We start from the raw sequence: 19,072 nt of genomic DNA, 5'->3' as shown, positions 1-19,072 counted from the left end.
ACTTCTGAGCCAGATTTGAGTGATATTAACTTGTAGTGAGTTTCATCCCATGTTACGTTCTTAGTATCTATTTTACTGCAAAGGTTCCTCGACTAGTTGGATATATTTCTCCTGTGAGTGTTCCTCCACAAAAGAGGACAGATGTATGAAAATGAACAATGATTTGTGTTTTAGAGTACCTGGACATGAGGAAGCCTACATGGGGCATAAATAAGAATACAAATGGGTGAAACCATTTTTATTAAATAGTTTTTAACTATGGAAGTTAGTGCATTGAAGGATAAAATGAGGTTTTTTTTTACATTTTTTGGTATTTAGAAAGAAAAACCTCTATCGATAAGGTAGAAAGGTACTTTGTGTTGCTTCATTAATATTCTCTGATGTGTTTGTGTATGAATAGTTTCCGTAGCAAATATGTTTTGAATTTTTCCTACTGCTGACCTTCTTAGTAATTTACTACACAAATTTTGTCAAGAACATTCATTATAATTTCCACTTTCGCCATTAACAAACTTAAACATTGCTAGATCCTTAATTCTGATACTATCTCCGGACATTTTAAGTCGTGGAAGATACTTTCAGGGTTGGGGCTGGACCAGGTACAGTGATGATGTGCTGACGTTTCATCTGAACAGACCTGCATTTGACGACGATGTCGGCTTCCGGTTCATTCCGTCGATGTGCAGTGCAAAATGGCCGTAATCGATTTCGTGGGTAATGCGCGTTCGTCAAAAATGAGGTACTTACAAATAAACAACGTTGGAATCGCATATACTACATTCCAAACCGCATCCACTGTCACTGGAAAGAAGTTTGTGCCTCAGACATATTTTCAAGTAGACGTTTTGTTAAGGTCTCTCTCGACACTGGTGGCAAACACTTCCGGCACAGTACCTGCATACTTTGTAACGCTATTTCTTACAGAGCATTCGTATCGTCTGTAAAGCTTTTTATTTAGGAGAGAACGATGTATCGATACGTGCTGCTGTACTACTAATACTCTAGTGGTTAAGCACATTACAGAAGGGTGTAGTCGTTCTTGGTGAACAAAAACATAATGTAGCGGAAATGGTAAACATAAACGGCATGAGAGCCGAATACAGATGATGGTGTTGGTTTCCGAAACTGATCTAGGATGTCATTCTCCATTTTGTAATTCTGGCGGAAATAGTCACACCATTTCTTTTTTTATGAACATAAAACGTCAGGAAAGTAGCTGAATTTGCTCCTACTCTTCGATTTTTGTCGACAGCAGATTCATTTCTAAGCCTTGCACACTAGGCACAACCTATACGTTTATGGCACGCGCTCGAAGACCGGAGGGTTATATCAAGGCGAAGTCCACCGAATGAAATAAATTTCTTTGAAACCCATAGTTCATTGAATTTTTATTTGAAATTATGTACAGTAGCTCAGAAATGAAATATTGCCAATTTCTCCAGTGTTCGCCGGCCGGAGTGGCCGAGCGGTTAAAGGCGCTACAGTCGAGGAACCGCACGACCGCTACGGTCGCAGGTTCAAATCCTGCCTCGGGCATGGATGTGTGTGATGTCCTTAGGTTAGTTAGGTTTAAGTAGTTCTAAATTCTAGGGGACTTATGACCACAGCAGTTGAGTCCCATAGTGCTCAGAGCCATTTGAACCATATTTTTTTCTCCAGTGTTCCATTACCGTCTATATTGCTTGTGGTGAATGTGACAGCGAAATTTTTGCTTCTCGAAGTACTTACCACATCCGCACATATTGAAGAATGAAAACAAGTGAAAGAATGTAAGCGTCCTCCCTTTCTTTGATCTATTTATACAAACTGTAAGCGGCCGCACAAAACACGTGTGTGCTAGCTATGCTGTTCCTGGTGCCATTTTCTCAGTCTTGACGTAGCGCCACTACAGACAGAGCCAAGAGACTAAAACGTTGGTGTTTTGGAAACTGCTTCTTCTTGTGATTTAAACATTGTAAAAACTATAGGTTTTTGTCGTGAGCCTTGCTGGATGTAGAGAACGTGGGAAAACTGCTAGCAATGGGTGGGCGACCTTTGCTGCCTTGTTCTTATTACATGTGCCTTTATCTAAATTTAATCCACAAAACGTTTTTATCCATGAACTAAGATACGGAATTGGAGACAAACAAAGTGAATGATCTGCAAGAGAGTATTAACACAACACCTTTAACATTTATTGTAATTCAATTAGTTTTGCATAAAAAATAATTTTAAAAAGCGCCTGTGCGGGCATGAATGCAGTCTTCCTATTGTTGTTTGACTTGTACTTGATAATAAACAGTACAGTGTGCAGCGTTAGCATAATTCTCACTAACTGAGTGCAAAGTATCCAATTTTAACCAATTAGGATGGTCATAACACTGCTTTCACACTGCAGCCTTAGTCAAATTATGAAGTATTAAAAATGTTTGCATGTGTATGTATTAATTGTAGGTTACCAAACTCAATATTTTCTCGATAAAGTAGACAATACTTTTCTTGGCCGCGGTTTTACTAACTTCAGTAAATGTATTCTATTTGCTCTAAAATAGCTGTTCCCCTGTTCAGCGATGTGTGAAACTTGCAAAATTTCAATACTCATGATAAAAGATAGGTTCAGATTGTGGCTCTACTACAGCCCAATTTTAAGAAAAAACGCCACTTCGTTTTGTGACCAATTCGGTAAGACAGCTTCACTAAGGAATTGAGGCTGGTTCTTCAAACTATACCATATTTCACAATTTTGTACCACATACACCATTCTGCAAATCGTTATGCATAAAACCAATAGCTGAATGTTTTTGGAAACGTTATTGAGCAATGTCCAGACTGATACTACGAAAGCTGAAAGCAGACTAAATGAATTGAATGGCATTGATCACTGAAGTAAGTTAGCGTTTTATAGAGGAAGAATTATGTCAGTAATAATACTTATATCTGCGGGATAAGAGCAGTTAAAAGTAAACTGTAACTTTGACAGAACTTTAACTAATGTACAAAAGTTGCTATTTGTCTAAACAAAGTTACTGAACAACTATGAACTACTATATTATGAAACGTGATGTTTTGAGTGGAGACAATTGGGAAGTGGCTGTGCCCAGAGCACGGAACAAGGTAATAACATCTGAGAACAGAAGTGCGGAAGGTAACAGTTGACTGTCTTCTTGATAATTTGGTCATTCACGGTTTAGCGCACAGTCAGCTGAACGCCGATGAGTCATCTGTGGACTGTTTGAACAGAAGAAATTTAGCGTGTTTCAAATTTTCTGAAAATGTATTCAAGACCGACAGATCCGCTGAATAAATGGCGAGGCCGTTTTTATTAATGAGTTGGAATTCTGTAGGTGTAAATGAAAGACATTTTGTTAAAGTTTGCAGTGTTAGAGCGTAATTTTCATTCTAAAAATTCATTTTCTTTTAGATGTCAGAGCAGCGGACAGAAGCCACAGTGCCGTCGTATGCGTTTCGCCGAGCTTCCCCTCTTGCAGTGGTCTCTGGTTCGAGGCGGTCGGGTTGAGCTGTGCTCGCCGGCTACGCCTCGCGCACTGCCCCGGCTGCCCGGTCTTCTTCCCCGCTGCTCGGCTCGCCTTGCCGTGAAAGCGAGTCCCGCGTCAGTGGCTGTCCAGCTGCCTCAGCAGCGTGTAGTACGAGTAGGAGGCCTTCATCAGCTGCAACACCACCACACGGCTCAACTCTATTGCTCTGGGTCAGTTTCCATGTTTTCGTCACACTGATACTTAGCAACATCAGTTTATACAGGGAGTAAAAAAAAAAAAAAACAATGCGTACAAAATTTTTGTGTGTTCAGAGGAGGTAAAAAGAAACACTCAAATGTTTTTTATTTCAGTCTTCGATCACAATATGAAATCTTTAGACGATGATCGGTTTCAGTCCGTAATGACCATCCTCACATCTTTTTTACACCATGTCCTAAAGTGATTAGGCCATAATGGCATCGTCATAACATATGCCATTATGGCCTAATCACTTTAGGACATGGTGTAAAAAAGATCAGAGGATGGTTATTACGGACTGAAATCGGTCAACGTCTAAAGATTTCATATTGTGATCGAAGACTGAAATAAAAAACATTTGCAGTATTGGATCACTGTTCGTATACACGACCATGTCGCAGTTGGTGAAAAAAGAAACACTATCTTTATGTAAGTCTGCAGACTTTCGTGGCCGTTGTCACTGAAGTTAAAATTTTCTTGGTTACTAGGCCACGTCATGTTTCTTCTAAAATGTTCGACGTTTCGACCCCTCTGCTGGGATCTTCCTCAGGATCTTTTGGTGTCCACTACTACTAGAACACTGTCAGAGAAGAGTGTCGCGTCCACTTGTAAAGGGGGAATTTTCTGACGTTCGTGCTGGAGAAGTGATAGTATTAGTTAAAATTCATATGGCTACCATTGGTGGGCCATAGTCATAGGCTAATACAGAAGAAATGGCGTTGGTAGCTTATCTCCTGTGGATACCATTGGCGGTCATCGTCATTGGATGGAAAGGCACTGTTCCACACTTATGCGGGAGAAGGGTTATTGGTTGAAATGCCTGCTACCGCTATTGGTTGGTCGTCATCAGTGGCTAGATTGTCAACGAACAGCACGAACGCCAGAAAATTCCCTCTTTATAAGTGGACCAGACACTCGTCTCTGACAGTGTTCTGGCAGTAGTGGACACCGAAAGATTCTGAGGAAGATCCCAGCAAAGGGGTTGAAACGTCGAACATTTTAGAAGAAACATGACGCGGCCTAATAACCCAGAAGATTTTAACTTCAAACACTATCTTGTATGACAAAAATATTTCCTCGATAGGAGTCCATAAAGCTTGTGACGTTATTGATGCTCAGAAGCGCTGTTCAGTCAGCTGTATGACAAGCATTGTTTCAGAGATGTTGTTGGAAATGTTGTCCATTTGCGTTAATGCACAACTGGTGCTTGAAGTGCTGATGATCGTCTAACACAACGTGCTATTGTTCTGATTGGGCCATATGTTCTGTCTGGCATGCTCGGTGGAGGAAATGACCGTATCTTTCTCTGTGAAGAAGTATCGGAAACGTCGTTCTGTGTCCCATTAGCAGTCAGACACCGGTTACGGTTGCAGCTCGAAGGGGCCTCACCACACTTTGCCGCTGATATCAGAGAACAATTAGACAGTATCTTCCTAAAAAACTATTGTGCTGGGAGGGGTGGGCCAGTACCTTGGCTACCGCGTTCTCCGAACATTACCCCTCGAGGTTTCCTTTTGTTTGAGGGGGAGAGGGGGGGGGGGGCGGGTTGATGAAGCGTTTGGTGCATGAGACACAGACACTCTCCAGCAGAGCGGCTGAAGCCCCGGCCAATATCCGTGAAACACCTGGATGTTTCGAGCGTGTTGCACAATCATCAGCACACAGATGGCAGTTGTACAGTCACGTAAACAGACGACATTTCCAGCAACATCTCTGAAACAATGTTCATCACACGGCTGTCCGAACAGTGTCTCTGAACATCACTAGCGTCAAAACTTTCATTGACCCCAAGCTGGGGTCCTCTAAATACCCAAAATTTTTTTTAGGTAACATTTTTACACCCTGTACAATTATCAAGAAAAGATTTGATATACAGGGCCATAAAACGAAATTATGTGCTGCAGTAAATCAATGTTCAATGTCTGAAAGAAATCACTTTCCTGCACAGACTGTTACTATGTTTGAAATAAACAGTTACTTCAGGTCAGCAAAAAAAAAAAAAAAAAAAAAAAAAAAAAAAAAAAAAAAAAAAAAAAAAAAACCACTCATTTTACCAAATGTGGCACTTCTCCTGTAACTTTAATAAACAATTTACAGGAAAAAATTATTTAAGTCGTGAACTAGCATTCTAAGTGAAATAGTCGATTAGGCATTATGCGACGATCCAGGTTCTGGAAGAAAACTGCTTTAAGTGGAGGGTGGGCTGTGCTAGTGTTCGGTACCCATCACGCGGCAAAGCGGTAAAACGACGCTACGGAGACCGTCTTTTGCGCCCTAGTCTGGCGAAACCCGTGTGCCGTAGCATACAGTGTGTATTTTGAAATGATTATGATTCTCGCGCAAAACGCTATCCATACTAAATCGTGGGCAGCATACGTCATTTGTGCTTGCCACAAAGTTTGGCAGTAATATCCTCGTGCAGACTACCGTTCCTCCAAATTTCTGTGTATATCTAAGAGACTGAAGATGTGTTTTTGTGAGAACTTTCAGTTGCTTGCAATAGACATAAATAACATATCCTGTAGTACAGGGTAACAATCATTGAACTATACGAGAAAAAGAAAATTAGTAACAAACTGCGGCGTGCACACACTTTATTCAACGTGTGAACGTCACTACAGATTTTCGAGTTTAGGTTATGAGATGTTCGATATGCCTGCCATCACAGGCGATGATGTGGCGCAGACGAACGGCGAAATTCTGCATGACCCGCTGAAGTGTCGGAACATGACGCTGTCGATGACCTCCTGAATGGCTGTTTTCAGCTCAGCAGTGGTTTTGGGGTTATCGTTGTACACTTTGTTTTTAATATAGCCCACCAAAAACGAGTGGACATTCGCGCGCCGGAGATCATCGCCATCCGTTTTTTGTGTGCCGTCGTGTTTTGTGTTCAGTGTTCACCGTCACGCTCCATCGTTCACATGTGCCATCGAAATCATCAGTGTTTGTGCGTCGTGTCAACAGTTTGTAGTGTGGATTATCGTCGAGTGTGAACGGCTCCATGTTTTTGTATTTATGTGTCTACTGTTTTATTACCCGCCATTTTGTCAGTTATGTGTATTCCTTCAATTTTTTTCATTGTCTACTCTACGACTAAAGAGCAGCGTAGAATGCTGCTGCCAGCCTGCGTGTTGTACAGGTGTTAAAATTACGATAAAGGAAAAAAAAAGAAAAGCTCAGCCAGCGCGTCTAATCTTGCGTACGTCTCTGGACACATCGCCTCGGCTTAGACAGCATATTTACTTTCTTGTTCTGTGTACGAGTGGACGTGGTTGTTAGATTTTCTTGTGACTCCGTTGTTTCGAACTTGTTGTTTTTCGTTCTGTCCTTCGTTTGTCGTGTCCGTCCTCTCCCGTTGTGTTGTTCGCCGGCCGCTCCATGGGTCCCGCCGCGCTTTCCGTCACTTCAACCCCGCGACCGTTCCGGTCGCCGTCACAACAGTTTGGATAATGGGGATGAGATGATCTTCCAAAAATGTTACTACAGTTCGGTAGCTACCGTGCAATCGAGGAATATCGCAACGATTATTCCGGGACTAGACATTGCACGCCACACAGTCACCCGTTGAGGGAAATGCGGATTCTCAGTCACCGAAAAGAGCCAATTTTGCTTATTGACGAACTCATCCAAATGAAAGTGGCCGACAACAAGAAACCACGTGCGCATGCGCGCACTGATTTACATCGCTCCCCGCGGCCAACCGTGGAGTTTGAACGTCCTAACGTAAACCGTTCAGAAATTATGATTTTATTTCATATAGTACAATAATTGTCACCCTGTAAATAGGCTGTTGTGTTCAGTTATGTATCTTTAATTTTTAGTAGTAATACCTTGTTAGGAAAATACAATGGTGAAATGTTCAAATCTGTGTGAAATCTTATGGGACTTAACTGCTAAGGTCATCAGTCCCCAAGCTTACACACTACTTAACCTACATTACCCTAAGGACAAACACACACACCCATGCCTGAGGGAGGACTCGAACCTCCGCCGGGACCAGCCGCACAGTCCATCACTGGAGCGCCTCAGACCGCTCGGCTAATCCCACGCGGCTAAAATACAATGGTCAAAACCAATGTTGCATACTGTTTTGTTGTCAGTACTGGACATAATAGGAAGCAAAACTGATTTTCTTCTGTCAGGTACAATCGTAACAAATCGAAAATAAAGAAGATAAACATGTTTCCACTTTATAAACACAAATAAAAAGCGGGATTTTAAAAAAGACTCAACTGCAAACACTACAATTTCTGCTCACTGTCATCTTGCATATCACATTGTTTATGAAGCAACTGACCTCTTCGTAATTGGAGACACTTTTGAACGCGATTAGGAATACTCCCTACCACACTGTACAGGTAATCCTGTGCTTTACTATCCCATTCCTCCACAGCGGCCTCTGATATGTCCTTGGAAGGTCTCTGGTGGCACAGGACGATTACAAACCACTCGTTTTAGCACAACACGTGCATTCTTAATGCAGCTGAGATCTGGAGAAAATTGCAGACCATTCCATCCGACTGATTCTATGCACCACAAGATTGTGAAGGTGTGGGCGAGCATTGCCGTCCATGAGCATGAATCCCGCTCGAATATCTTCAACCAACTGGAACCACTATCCGTGTAAACATGCCTTCCCGATACATCGCGCCAATCAGCGTCCCATGTATTGGCACATGGGGTGTTCTGCGGCCATACAAGATTCCACCCCAAAACATGACTGAACAGCTCTGATAAGGGTCTGCGATACACTTAGCGAGTAAAAGTTTTCCTCGTTACCTCCAGACACGAATGTCAGTATTGTCAGGGTGGAGACCGATACGGTTTAGTCCCACTGCCGCCTAGTCTACAAACAGTGGTTTCGTGCTCCGAGCCGGATTTAGAGATCTTGTAGCACGTAGTCCCTGCTCGTGGAGCCTATTTCGTATCATGTGTGTTGACTCCTGCACTCCGTAGACGTGTAGCATTGTGTTGAGGGTTTCTGCGTGTTGTTGTATGCAGATACCGATTCTGCACACCCGTTGTTGGTCTTCTATGGCGATCCTCAACTGATACCGTCGCTTGTTGGAGATTTTGGAGATATCGCCTTGATTCACAGGCACATTCGCTGTGGCGACCACGCCTCTCATTCCCTGTTCCGTTAGTGTGACTATACGGAGCGTCTGATCGAGCTTCATTGTTGTCCGAACCATCCTGAAGTGACGTAATCATCGCAATGACAAACAGCACATGCGCTAAACTACTTACAAGGGACACTGTTGCCATATACTGCGAATATTGTCCTTCACGCTAGAAAAATAGACTGTTTCAGCTAGAATTACATTACAACAATTTAGTTTATTGGTAACATACGTATTTCTGGATCACAGCGTTCAAAATTCAAGCACTATGCAGTATTTATTTTGACCACTGTAAATTTCCCCTTGATTGCAGTGTAGATACATTACTCGAGCAGTGAGTTATTTCTATATTCTTCTGCTCGTTAATGAGTTGTTTGGACAGATAGCCTTATCAAGTCGACTCACGTGTCCTGTGTACATTATAACTGTCATCTCCTGTTTCAGTTTCTTCTTCAGCAGCGGTGTATATAGTTTGCATTTCTCGCAAATTTCAGCCATTTTCGAATTGGTTGGGCGAGTCTGTTAGTGACTATAGTCTCGAGGAAAGAATAATTCCAGAAAGTGAGTTCCGAGTAGCTGCAGAAAATCATTGCATTTTATCCTAGGCTTTTTACTATTATAACGCAATCCACTGTTTTGGGAATTTCAGTGTCAGTTCTTAAAGAGAACTTGTAATTTCAGTTGAGCTGCAAGAACTATAATGTAATTACTGAGATGAACTTAAAGGTATCATTTGCTGCTAAGAAAAACATTGCACCAGCTGTGCTGTGGCCCTAATGTGTTTGCTGTTCTTGGCAGTGGTATGCCACGCCCTACTGTTCACGTTTCTGTCGTTGTTGCGGTCCTCAGTTCGAAGACTGGTTAAATGCAGCTCGCCACGCTAGTCAGTCCCGTGCAACGCTCTTCACCGGTGCATAGCCACTACAACTTACAGCCATTTGAAGTTGCTTGCCGGGATCCTACCTCGCTCTCGCTCTGCGAACCTACAAGTTTTAAGCACCACACGTCCCTTCCTTACCAAAGTGACGAGTCCTTGATGCCCCATATTATGTCTTATCAGCCGATCCCTTCTTCTAATCAGGTTGTGCCACTAGTTTCTTTTCTCCCGAATACTGTTCACTGTTAGTACCTCGATCTGCCCATTTAATATTCTGCACTCTTCTGTAGATTCACATTTCGAAAGCTTCTAAACTGCCTATCCAAAAAGTTCCGAGGCTGATTTTTTTTCTGGCGTATAAGAAATGTCAACCCAGTAATTGCAATGCCAGCTTGAACTAATAACTGTAAACAATAGACGTGCAACCGACCACTCGGCTGCCAGCAGTCGGTGGTGGACATGTGGCTGTAGGGTCTCATCATCGTTGTGTCGCAACATCTCTAAATAAAATGTTCATCACATTCTCAAGAACATATTAATATTTGATGATGAGTTTCAAATACTGGAATTCAGTTTAACTGTAATTCAGCGGGAATTCAATTTAACTGCACTACCTAAAGCGACATATGAAAATGTGTGCTGGACCGGCACTCAAACCCGTATCTCCTGCTTATCGTGATAACCTGGAAATCCGGGTTCGAGTCCCGGTGTTGCACAAATTTTCGTATGTCGCTTTGGACAGCACATCTAACGTTTTGCGGTGAAGTTGAATTTCAGGAATAAATTTCAGTTCTCCAGAATGTTTTCAAGAAGAGAAGTTTCTGAGACGTTTGTTCCGCACGCCTTGACTCCCGACCACAATCACAAACGCATGGGCGCCTGCCGCCCCTCGATTTATATACAAAACGCGAACAGTTCTTTTCTGCAACAGAATTAGCACAGGTGACGAAACCTAACGTTATCAGCATAAACCTACCACAAAACGATAATGTATAAAATTCACATGAAGGATTAATGCTTTGACGACATAAGTAGGCCGGCCGCTGTGGCCGAGCGGTTCTTTTCTTTCTCATTTTGTTCGGCATTGTTCGTTGCGTTTGGTGAAAAAAAAAAAAAAAAAAAAAAAAAAAAAGGGGGGGGGGGAGGGCGCAGCGCAGCGGTTCTAGGCGCTTTAGTCTGGAACTGCGCTGCTGCTACGGTCGCAGGTTCGAATCCTGCCTCGGGCATCATGGATGTGTGTGATGTCCTTAGGTTGGTTAGGTTTAAGTAGTTGTAAGTCTAGGGGACTGAGGACCTCAGATGTTAAGTCCCATAGTGCCATCTGACATAAGTGGCTTTCAACCCAGTGTCTAAATTTTTTTGACCGACGGATTTCTCTCTTCGTGTCTGAACTGTCTGTCATGTGTCACGTATCACTATACTCTAGACAAATGTCTTCAAGAAAGAATTGTTAACTCTGAAATATATATTAAATGTTAACAAAATCCTCTTTTCTGGAAATGTTTTTCATGTACGGGCAGTCTGAATTTTACATCCTCTCTATTTCGGCCAACGTAAGTTACTTTGCTGCCCAAATACCAAAATTCGTCTGTTCCCTTAATGCCTCATTTCCAATTCTAATTCCCTCAGCACCGCATCTTTTAATTCAACCACATTCTGTTATCATTTCCTTACTAATGTTGATGTTTATCATACATTCTCCTTTCAAGACACTATCCATTACATTCAGCTGCCCATCCAAGCATGTTGCCGTCTCTGACAGATCTACAGTGTCGTAACAAACCTCAAAATTCCAGAATGAGATTTTCACTCTGCAACGGACTGTGCGCTGATATGAAACTTCCTGGCAGATTAAAACTGTGTGCGGACACAGACTCGAACTCCGACCTTTGCCTTTCGCGGGCAAGTGCTCTACCAACCGAGCTACCCAAGCACGACTCACGCCCCATCCTCACAGCTTTACTTCCGCCAAACCTCAAAATTTTTACTTGTTCTTCATGAACATAAATTCCCTCTCCAAATTCGATTTTCTTGCTGCTTGCTCAATGTTCAGAATGAATAACAACAGGTTTAGGGTACAGCCCTGTCCCTTTCCGATCTCAACTACTGTCTCTCGTTGATGCCCCTAGATTCTCAAAACTGCAGTCTGGTTTCTGTACAGATTGTATGTAACATTTTGTTCCCTGTACTTTTTCCCTTGCCACCTTCAGAATTTAAAAGAGTGTATTCCAGTCAACACTATCTTAAGCTTTCTTTTAATTTAAAAATGCAGTAAACTTATGTTGTTGTTGTTGTGGTCTTCAGTCCTGAGACTGGTTTGATGCACCTGTCCATGCTACTCTATCCTGTGGGAGCTTCTTCCTCTCCCAGTACCTCTTGCAACCTACATCCTTCTGAATCTGCTTGGTGTGTTCATCTCTTGGTCTCCCTTTACGATTTTTACCCTCAACGCTGCCCTCCAGTACTAAATTGGTGATCCCTTGATGCCTAAGAACATGTCCTACCAATCGATCCCTTTTTCTACTCAAGTTGTGCCACCAACTTCTCTTCTCCCCAATCCTATTCAATACCTCCTCATTAGTTATGTGATCTACCCATCTAATCTTCAGCATTCTTCTGTCACACCACATTTCGAAAGCTTCTATTCTCTTCTTGTCTAAACTATTTATCGTCCATGCTTCACTTCCATACATGGCTACACTCCATACAAAAACTTTCAGAAACGACATCCGGACATTTAAGTCTATACTCGATGTTAACAAATTTCTCTTCTTCAGAAACGCTTTCCTTGCCATTGCCAGTCTACATTTTATATCCTCTCTACTTCGACCATCATCAGTTATTTTGCTCCCCAAATAGCAAAACTCCTTTACTACTTTAAGAGTCTCATTTCCTAATCTAATACCATCAGCATCACCCGACTTAATTCGACTACATTCCATTATCCTCGTTTTGCTTTTGTTGATGTTCATCTTATAACCTCCTTTCAAGACACTATCCATTCCGTTCAACTGCTCTTCCAAGTACTTTGCTGTCTCTGACAGAATTACAATGTCATCGGCGAACCTCAAAGTTTTTATTTCTTCTCCATGGATTTTATATCCTACTCCGAATTTTTCTTTTGTTTTCTTCACTGCTTGCTCAATATACAGATTGAATAACATCAGGGAGAGGCGACCACCCTGTCCCACTCCCTTCCCACCCACTGCTTCCCTTTCATGCCCCTCAACTCTTATAACTGCCATTTGGTTTCTATACAAATTGTAAATAGCCTTTCTCTCCCTGTACTTTACCCCTGCCAATTTCAGAATCTGAAAGAGAGTATTCCAGTCAACATTGTCAAAAGCTTTCTCTAAGTCTACAAATGCAAGAAACATAGATTTGCCTTTCCTTAATCTAGCTTCTAAGATAAGTCGTTGGGTCAGTATTGCCTCACGTGTTCCAATATTTCTACGGATTCCAAACTGATCTTCCCTGAGGTCTTCTTCTACTAGTTTTTCCATTCGCGTTAGTATTTTGCAGCCGTGACTTCTTAAACTGATAGTTCGGTAATTTTCACATCTGTCAACACCTGCTTTCTTTGGGATTGGAATTATTATATTCTTCTTGAAGTCTGAGGGTATTTCGCCTGTCTCATACATCTTGCTCACCAGATGGTAGAGTTTTGTCAGGACTGGCTCTCCCAAGGCCGTCAGTAGTTCTCATGGAATGTTGTCAACTCTTTCAGTGCTCTGTCAAACTCTTCACACAATACCGAATTTCCCATTTCATCTTCATCTACATCCTCTTCCTTTTCCATAATATTGTCCTCAAGTACATTGCCCTTGTATAGGCCCTCTATATACTCCTTCCACCTTTCTGCTTTCCCTTCTTTGCTTATAAGTGGGTTTCCATCTGAGCTCTTGATATTCATACAAGTGGTTCTCTTTTCTCCAAAGGTCTCTTTGATTTTCCTGTAGGCAGTATCTGTCTAACCCCTAGTGAGATAAGCCTCTACATTCTTACATTTGTCCTCTAACCATCCCTACTTAGCCATTTTGCACTTCCTGTCGGTCTCATTTTTGAGACGTTTGTTTTCCTTTTTGCCTGCTTCATTTACTGCATTTTCATATTTTCTCCTTTCATCAATTAAATTCAATATTTCTTCTGTTACCCAAGGATTTCTACTAGCCCTCGTCTTTTTACCTACTTGATCCTCTGCTGCCTTCGCTGCTTCATCCCTCAAAGCTACCCATTCTTCTTCTACTGTATTTCTTTCCCCCATTCCTGTCAATTGTTCCCTTATGCTCTCCCTGAAAGTCTGTACAACCTCTGGTTTAGTCAGTTTATCCAGGTCCCATCTCCTTAAATTCCCCCGTTTTTGCAGTTTCTTCAGTTTCAATCTACAGTTCATAACCAGTAGATTGTGGTCAGAGTCCACGTCTGCCCCTGGAAATGTCTTACAATTTAAAACCTGGTTCCTAAATCTCTGTCTTACCATTATATAATCTATCTGAAACCTGTCGGTATCTCCAGGCTTCTTCCATGTATACAACCTTCTTTTATGATTCTTGATCCAAGTGTCAGCTATGATTAAGTTGTGCTCTGTGCAAAATTCTACCAGGCGGCGTCCTCTTTCATTTCTTACCCCCAATCCATATTCACCTACTACGTTTCCTTCTTTCCCTTTTCCTACTACCAAATTCCAGTCACCCATGACTATTAAATTTTCGTCTCCCTTCGCTATCTGGATAATTTCTTTTATTTCATCATACATTTCTTCAATTTCTTCATCAGCAGAGCTAGTTGGTATATAAACTTGTACTACTGTAGTAGACATGAGCTTCGTGTCTATCTTGGCCACAATAATGCCTTCACTATGCTGTTTGTAGTAGCTTACCCGTATTCCTATTTTTTTATTCTTTATTAAACCTGCTCCTGCATTACCCCTATTTGACTTTGTATTTATAACCCTGTATTCGCCTGACCAAAAGTCTTGTTCCTCCTGCCACCGAACTTCACTAATTCCCACTATATCTAACTTTAACCTATCCATCTCCTTTTTTAAATTTTCTAACCTACCTGCCCGATTAAGGGATCTGACATTCCACGCTCCGATCAGTAGAACGCCAGTTTTCTTTCTCGTGATAACGACATCCTCTTGAGTAGTCCCCGCCCAGAGATCCGAATGGGGGACTATTTTACCTCCGGAATATTTTACCCAAGAGGACGCCATTATCATTAACCATACAGTAAAGCTGCTTGCCCTCGGGAAAAATTACGGCTGTAGTTTCCCCTTGCTTTCAACCGTTCGCAGTACCAGCACAGCAAGGCCGTTTTGGTTAGTGTTACAAGGCCAGATTAGTCAATCATCCAGACTGTTGCCCGTGCAACTACTGAAAAGGCTGCTGCCCCTCTCCAGGAACCACACGTTTGTCTGGCCCTCAACAGATACCCCTCCGTTGTGGTTGCATCTACGGTACGGCCATCTGTATCGCTGAGGCACACAAGCCTCCCCACCAACGGCAAGGTCCATGGTTCATGGGGGGGGGGGGGGGGCGTAAACTTATATTCTAAGGTAATTTGTACGGCCATTTTTGCCTCGCGTCTTGCATCATTTCTCTGGAACCCAAAGTCATCTTTCCCCAAAATCGGCTATTAGCTTTTCCATTCTTCTGTAAATAATTCGTGTCAGTATTTTGCAACCATAACTTATTGGACTGATGGTTTGGTAATATTTGGTAAAATTCATACACGTCAGCATCCGCCCTAGAATTATGGCATTATTCTTTATGTATCAAGGCGTTGGCTCTTGTAAAAATCTCAGTAATTATGAAGAGTGTCAATCACCCCAGAGGCCTTGTTTCGACCCAGGCCTTGTTTCGACTCAGGCCATACAGAGCCCTGTCAAATTCTTATCGTCTTATCATATCTCCCCGTATCTTCATTTACTTACTCTTTCCTTTCTAAGATACTGTCTTCAAGTGCATTTCTCTTGTATAGGTGTTGACATATTCCTTCCATCTTTCAGCTTTCCTTTCTTTGCCATCTGAGCTCTTCATATTCATACAGCTGCTTCTCTTTTCTTCAAATGTGTGCTTAACTTTCCTATAGGCGGCATCTATATTTCCCCTATTTGTGTATGACTGTACGTGCTGGAATTGTCCTCTAGCTATTCCGAGTTAGGGGCTTTGTACTTTCTGTCAATATAATTTTTTAGACATCTGTATTCCTTTTCGCCTGCTTCCCCCTACATTTTTATACTTTTCTCCTTTTATGGGATAAATTAGTTTCTGCTAGAATGTCCAAGGATTTATAATACGCCTTTTCTTTTTACCTATTTGACCATCTGCTACCTTTATTATTCGAATTTCACCTCTCAATGCAAACCATTCGTCTTCCACAGTTCTTCTTTGCTCTGTTCCGGACAATCGAAGGGTAATACTTCCTCTGAAATTATCAAGAACATCTGGTTCTTCCAGTTTATCTAGGTCACAAATCTTTAATTTCTATGCTGCTGAAATGTCATCAGTTTTAATCTACAGTTCGTAACCAATTAATTATGGTAAGAGTCGACATCTGCACCTGCAAATGTCTTACAGTTTAAAATCTGGTTTCGAAATGTCTTACTATTATATAATGAGTCAGAAACCTTCCACTGCCTCCAGGTACCTTCGAATACACAATCTTCTTTTATATCTCTCAAACCAGACGTTGGCGCTTATTAAATTTGGCTTTGAGTTTCCTCTGTCGTTACTTTCCCTCGTCCATTTGTCCTCATATTTTTCTTTCTTTTCTTTTTCCTACCATCAAATTCCAGTCTTCCATCACAATTAAATTTTCATCTCCCTCAGCTATCAGAATAACTTCCTTTATCATAGATTCTTTCAGTATCTCTATCGCCTGCGGAGATGGTTGGCATACTACTACTGCCCACGGTGTTAATTTCGTCTCTATCTCGGCTACGAGAACGCGTTAACTATGCTACTCGTAGTAACTTGCTCGCTTCCGTAAATTCGTTATTAAACCTACTCCTGCATTACCCTTATTATATTTTCCCGTTCTTCCTGCCATTGCACTACACTAACTCTTTCTGTATGTAACTTCAACTAAAACATTTCCCTTTTTAAATTCTGTTACCTACCTTCTCGATTAAAGGAGGTAACATTCCATGCTCTGACACATAGAATACCTGTCTTGTTTTTCTTGTTTATTAGTAGGTGGAAGTTGTTTTGTCTGCTGCTGGGGTTGTTGTGCAAACTACCGAGAGACGCGTATCAGAAATGCCAAAGATACCTCAAGTAAATTCAGAACTCTTTCCTGGAGGATATGTGAGAGATGTATTGTATGCATATTTGCAGAGTGTAGGTGAATCGACTTCATTTACTTCCGGTACGATGGACGTGGAAGAATTATGGGCAAATTTTTAACACATTGTAATCACGCATTGGACAAGTATGTACCGAAAAAGTGGGTTACGGACGAAAAAGACCCACCGTGGTTTAACAGCGCAATTCGGAGAATGCGCAGGAAGCAAAGACAGTTGCACTCGCGGTACAAGAAAGATCGGGAGAATGAGGACAGGCAAAAGTTAGTAGAGATTCGTGCTGCTGTAAAAAGAGCGATGCGCGAAGCATACAACCACTACCACCGTCATACCTTAGCAAAAGATCTTGCTGAAAACCCAAGGAAATTCTGGTCTTACGTAAAATCGGTAAGCAGGTCGAAGGCTCCCATCCAGTCACTCACTGATCAGTCTGGCCTGGCAACGGAAGACAGCAAAACGAAAGCTGAAATTTTAAATTTAGCATTTGAGAAATCTTTCACGCAGGAGGATCGTATAAACGTACCGCCGTTTGAGTCTCGTACAGATTCCCGTATGGAGGACATAGACATGCCGGGGGTTGTGAAGCAGCTGAATGGGTTGAAAATAAATAAATCGCCAGGTCCTGATGGGATTCCAATTCGGTTTTACAGAGAGTAATCTACTGTATTGGCTCCTTACTTAGCTTGCATTTATCGCGAATCTCTTGCCCAACGTCCCGAGAGACTGGAAAAAAGCGCAGGTGACGCCTGTATATAAGAAGGGTAGAAGGACGGATCCTCAAAATTACAGACCAATATCCTTACCATCGGTTTGTTGCAGCACGGTTTTAGAAAGCATCGCTCGTGCGAAACGCAACTCGCGCTTTTTTCACATGATATCTTGCGAACCATGGATGAAGGGTATCAGACGGATGCCATATTCCTTGACTTCCGGAAAGCGTTTGACTCGGTGCCCCACTGCAGACTCTTAACTAAGGTACGAGCATATGGGATTGGTTCCCAAGTATGTGAGTCGCTCGAAGACTTCTTAAGTAATAGAACCCAGTACGTTGTCCTCGATGGTGAGTGTTCATCGGAGGTGAGGGTATCATTTGGAGTGCACGAGGGAAGTGTGGTAGGTCCGCTGTTGTTTTCTATCTACATAAATGATGTTTTGGGTAGGGTGGATAGCAATGTGCGGCTGTTTGCTGATGATGCTGTGGTGTACGGGAAGGTGTCTTCGTTGAGTGACTGTAGGAGGATACAAGATGACTTGGACATGATTTGTGATTGGTGTAAAGAATGGCAGCTGAGTCTAAATGTAGATAAACGTAAATTAATGCTGATGAATAGGAAAAAGAATCCCGTAATATTTGAATACTCCATTAGTAGTGTAGCGCTTGACACAGTCACGTCGATTAAACATTTGGGCGTAACATTGCAGAGCGATATGAAGTCGGGCAAGCATGTAATGGCAGTTGTGGGGAAGGCGGATAGTCGTCTTCGGTTCATTGGTAGAATTTTGGGAAGATGTGGTTCATCTGTAAAGGAGACCGCTTATAGAACACTAATACGACCTATTCTCGAGTGCTGCTCGAGCGTTTGGGATCCCTATCAGGTCGGATTGAGGAAGGACATAGAAGAAATTCAGAGGCAGGCTGCTAGATTTGTTACTGGTAGGTTTGATCATCACGCGAGTGTTACGGGAATACTTCAGGAACTCGGGTGGGAGTCTCTGGAGGAAAGGAGGCGTTCTTTTCGTGAATCGCTACTGATGAAATTTAGAGAGCCAGCATTTAACGCTGACTGCTGTACAGTTTTACTGCCGACAACTTACATTTCGCGGAAAGACCACAAAGATAAGATAAGAGAGATTAGGGCTCGTACAGAGGCATATAGGGAGTCATTTTTCCCTCGTTCTGTTTGGGAGTGGAACAGGGAGAGAAGATGCTAGTTGTGGTACGAGGTACCCTCCGCCACGCACCGTATGGTGGATTGCGGAGTATGTATGTAGATGTAGATATGTAGATGTAGTGTATGGATGCGTGTACATTGTAGCGTTGTGTTTAGGTTTGTGA

General features: G+C 42.2%; 1 protein-coding gene across 1 annotated transcript in view; it reads right to left on the bottom strand.

Annotated features, from left to right (window-relative positions):
- Positions 1-3,590: 3,590 nt before the first annotated feature.
- The window catches only part of LOC124612555 (odorant receptor 43a-like), a 107,835-nt gene continuing 92,353 nt past the window's right edge, over positions 3,591-19,072 (bottom strand). The window contains exon 7 of the mRNA XM_047140829.1: positions 3,591-3,647. Within this exon, the coding sequence (XP_046996785.1) occupies positions 3,591-3,647 (57 nt within the window). The remainder of the gene's footprint in view (positions 3,648-19,072) is intronic.

This window comes from Schistocerca americana, chromosome 4 (genome assembly GCF_021461395.2).
Source record: "Schistocerca americana isolate TAMUIC-IGC-003095 chromosome 4, iqSchAmer2.1, whole genome shotgun sequence".
NCBI lineage: Eukaryota > Metazoa > Arthropoda > Insecta > Orthoptera > Acrididae > Schistocerca > Schistocerca americana.
This window is presented reverse-complemented; position numbering and strand designations above follow the sequence as displayed.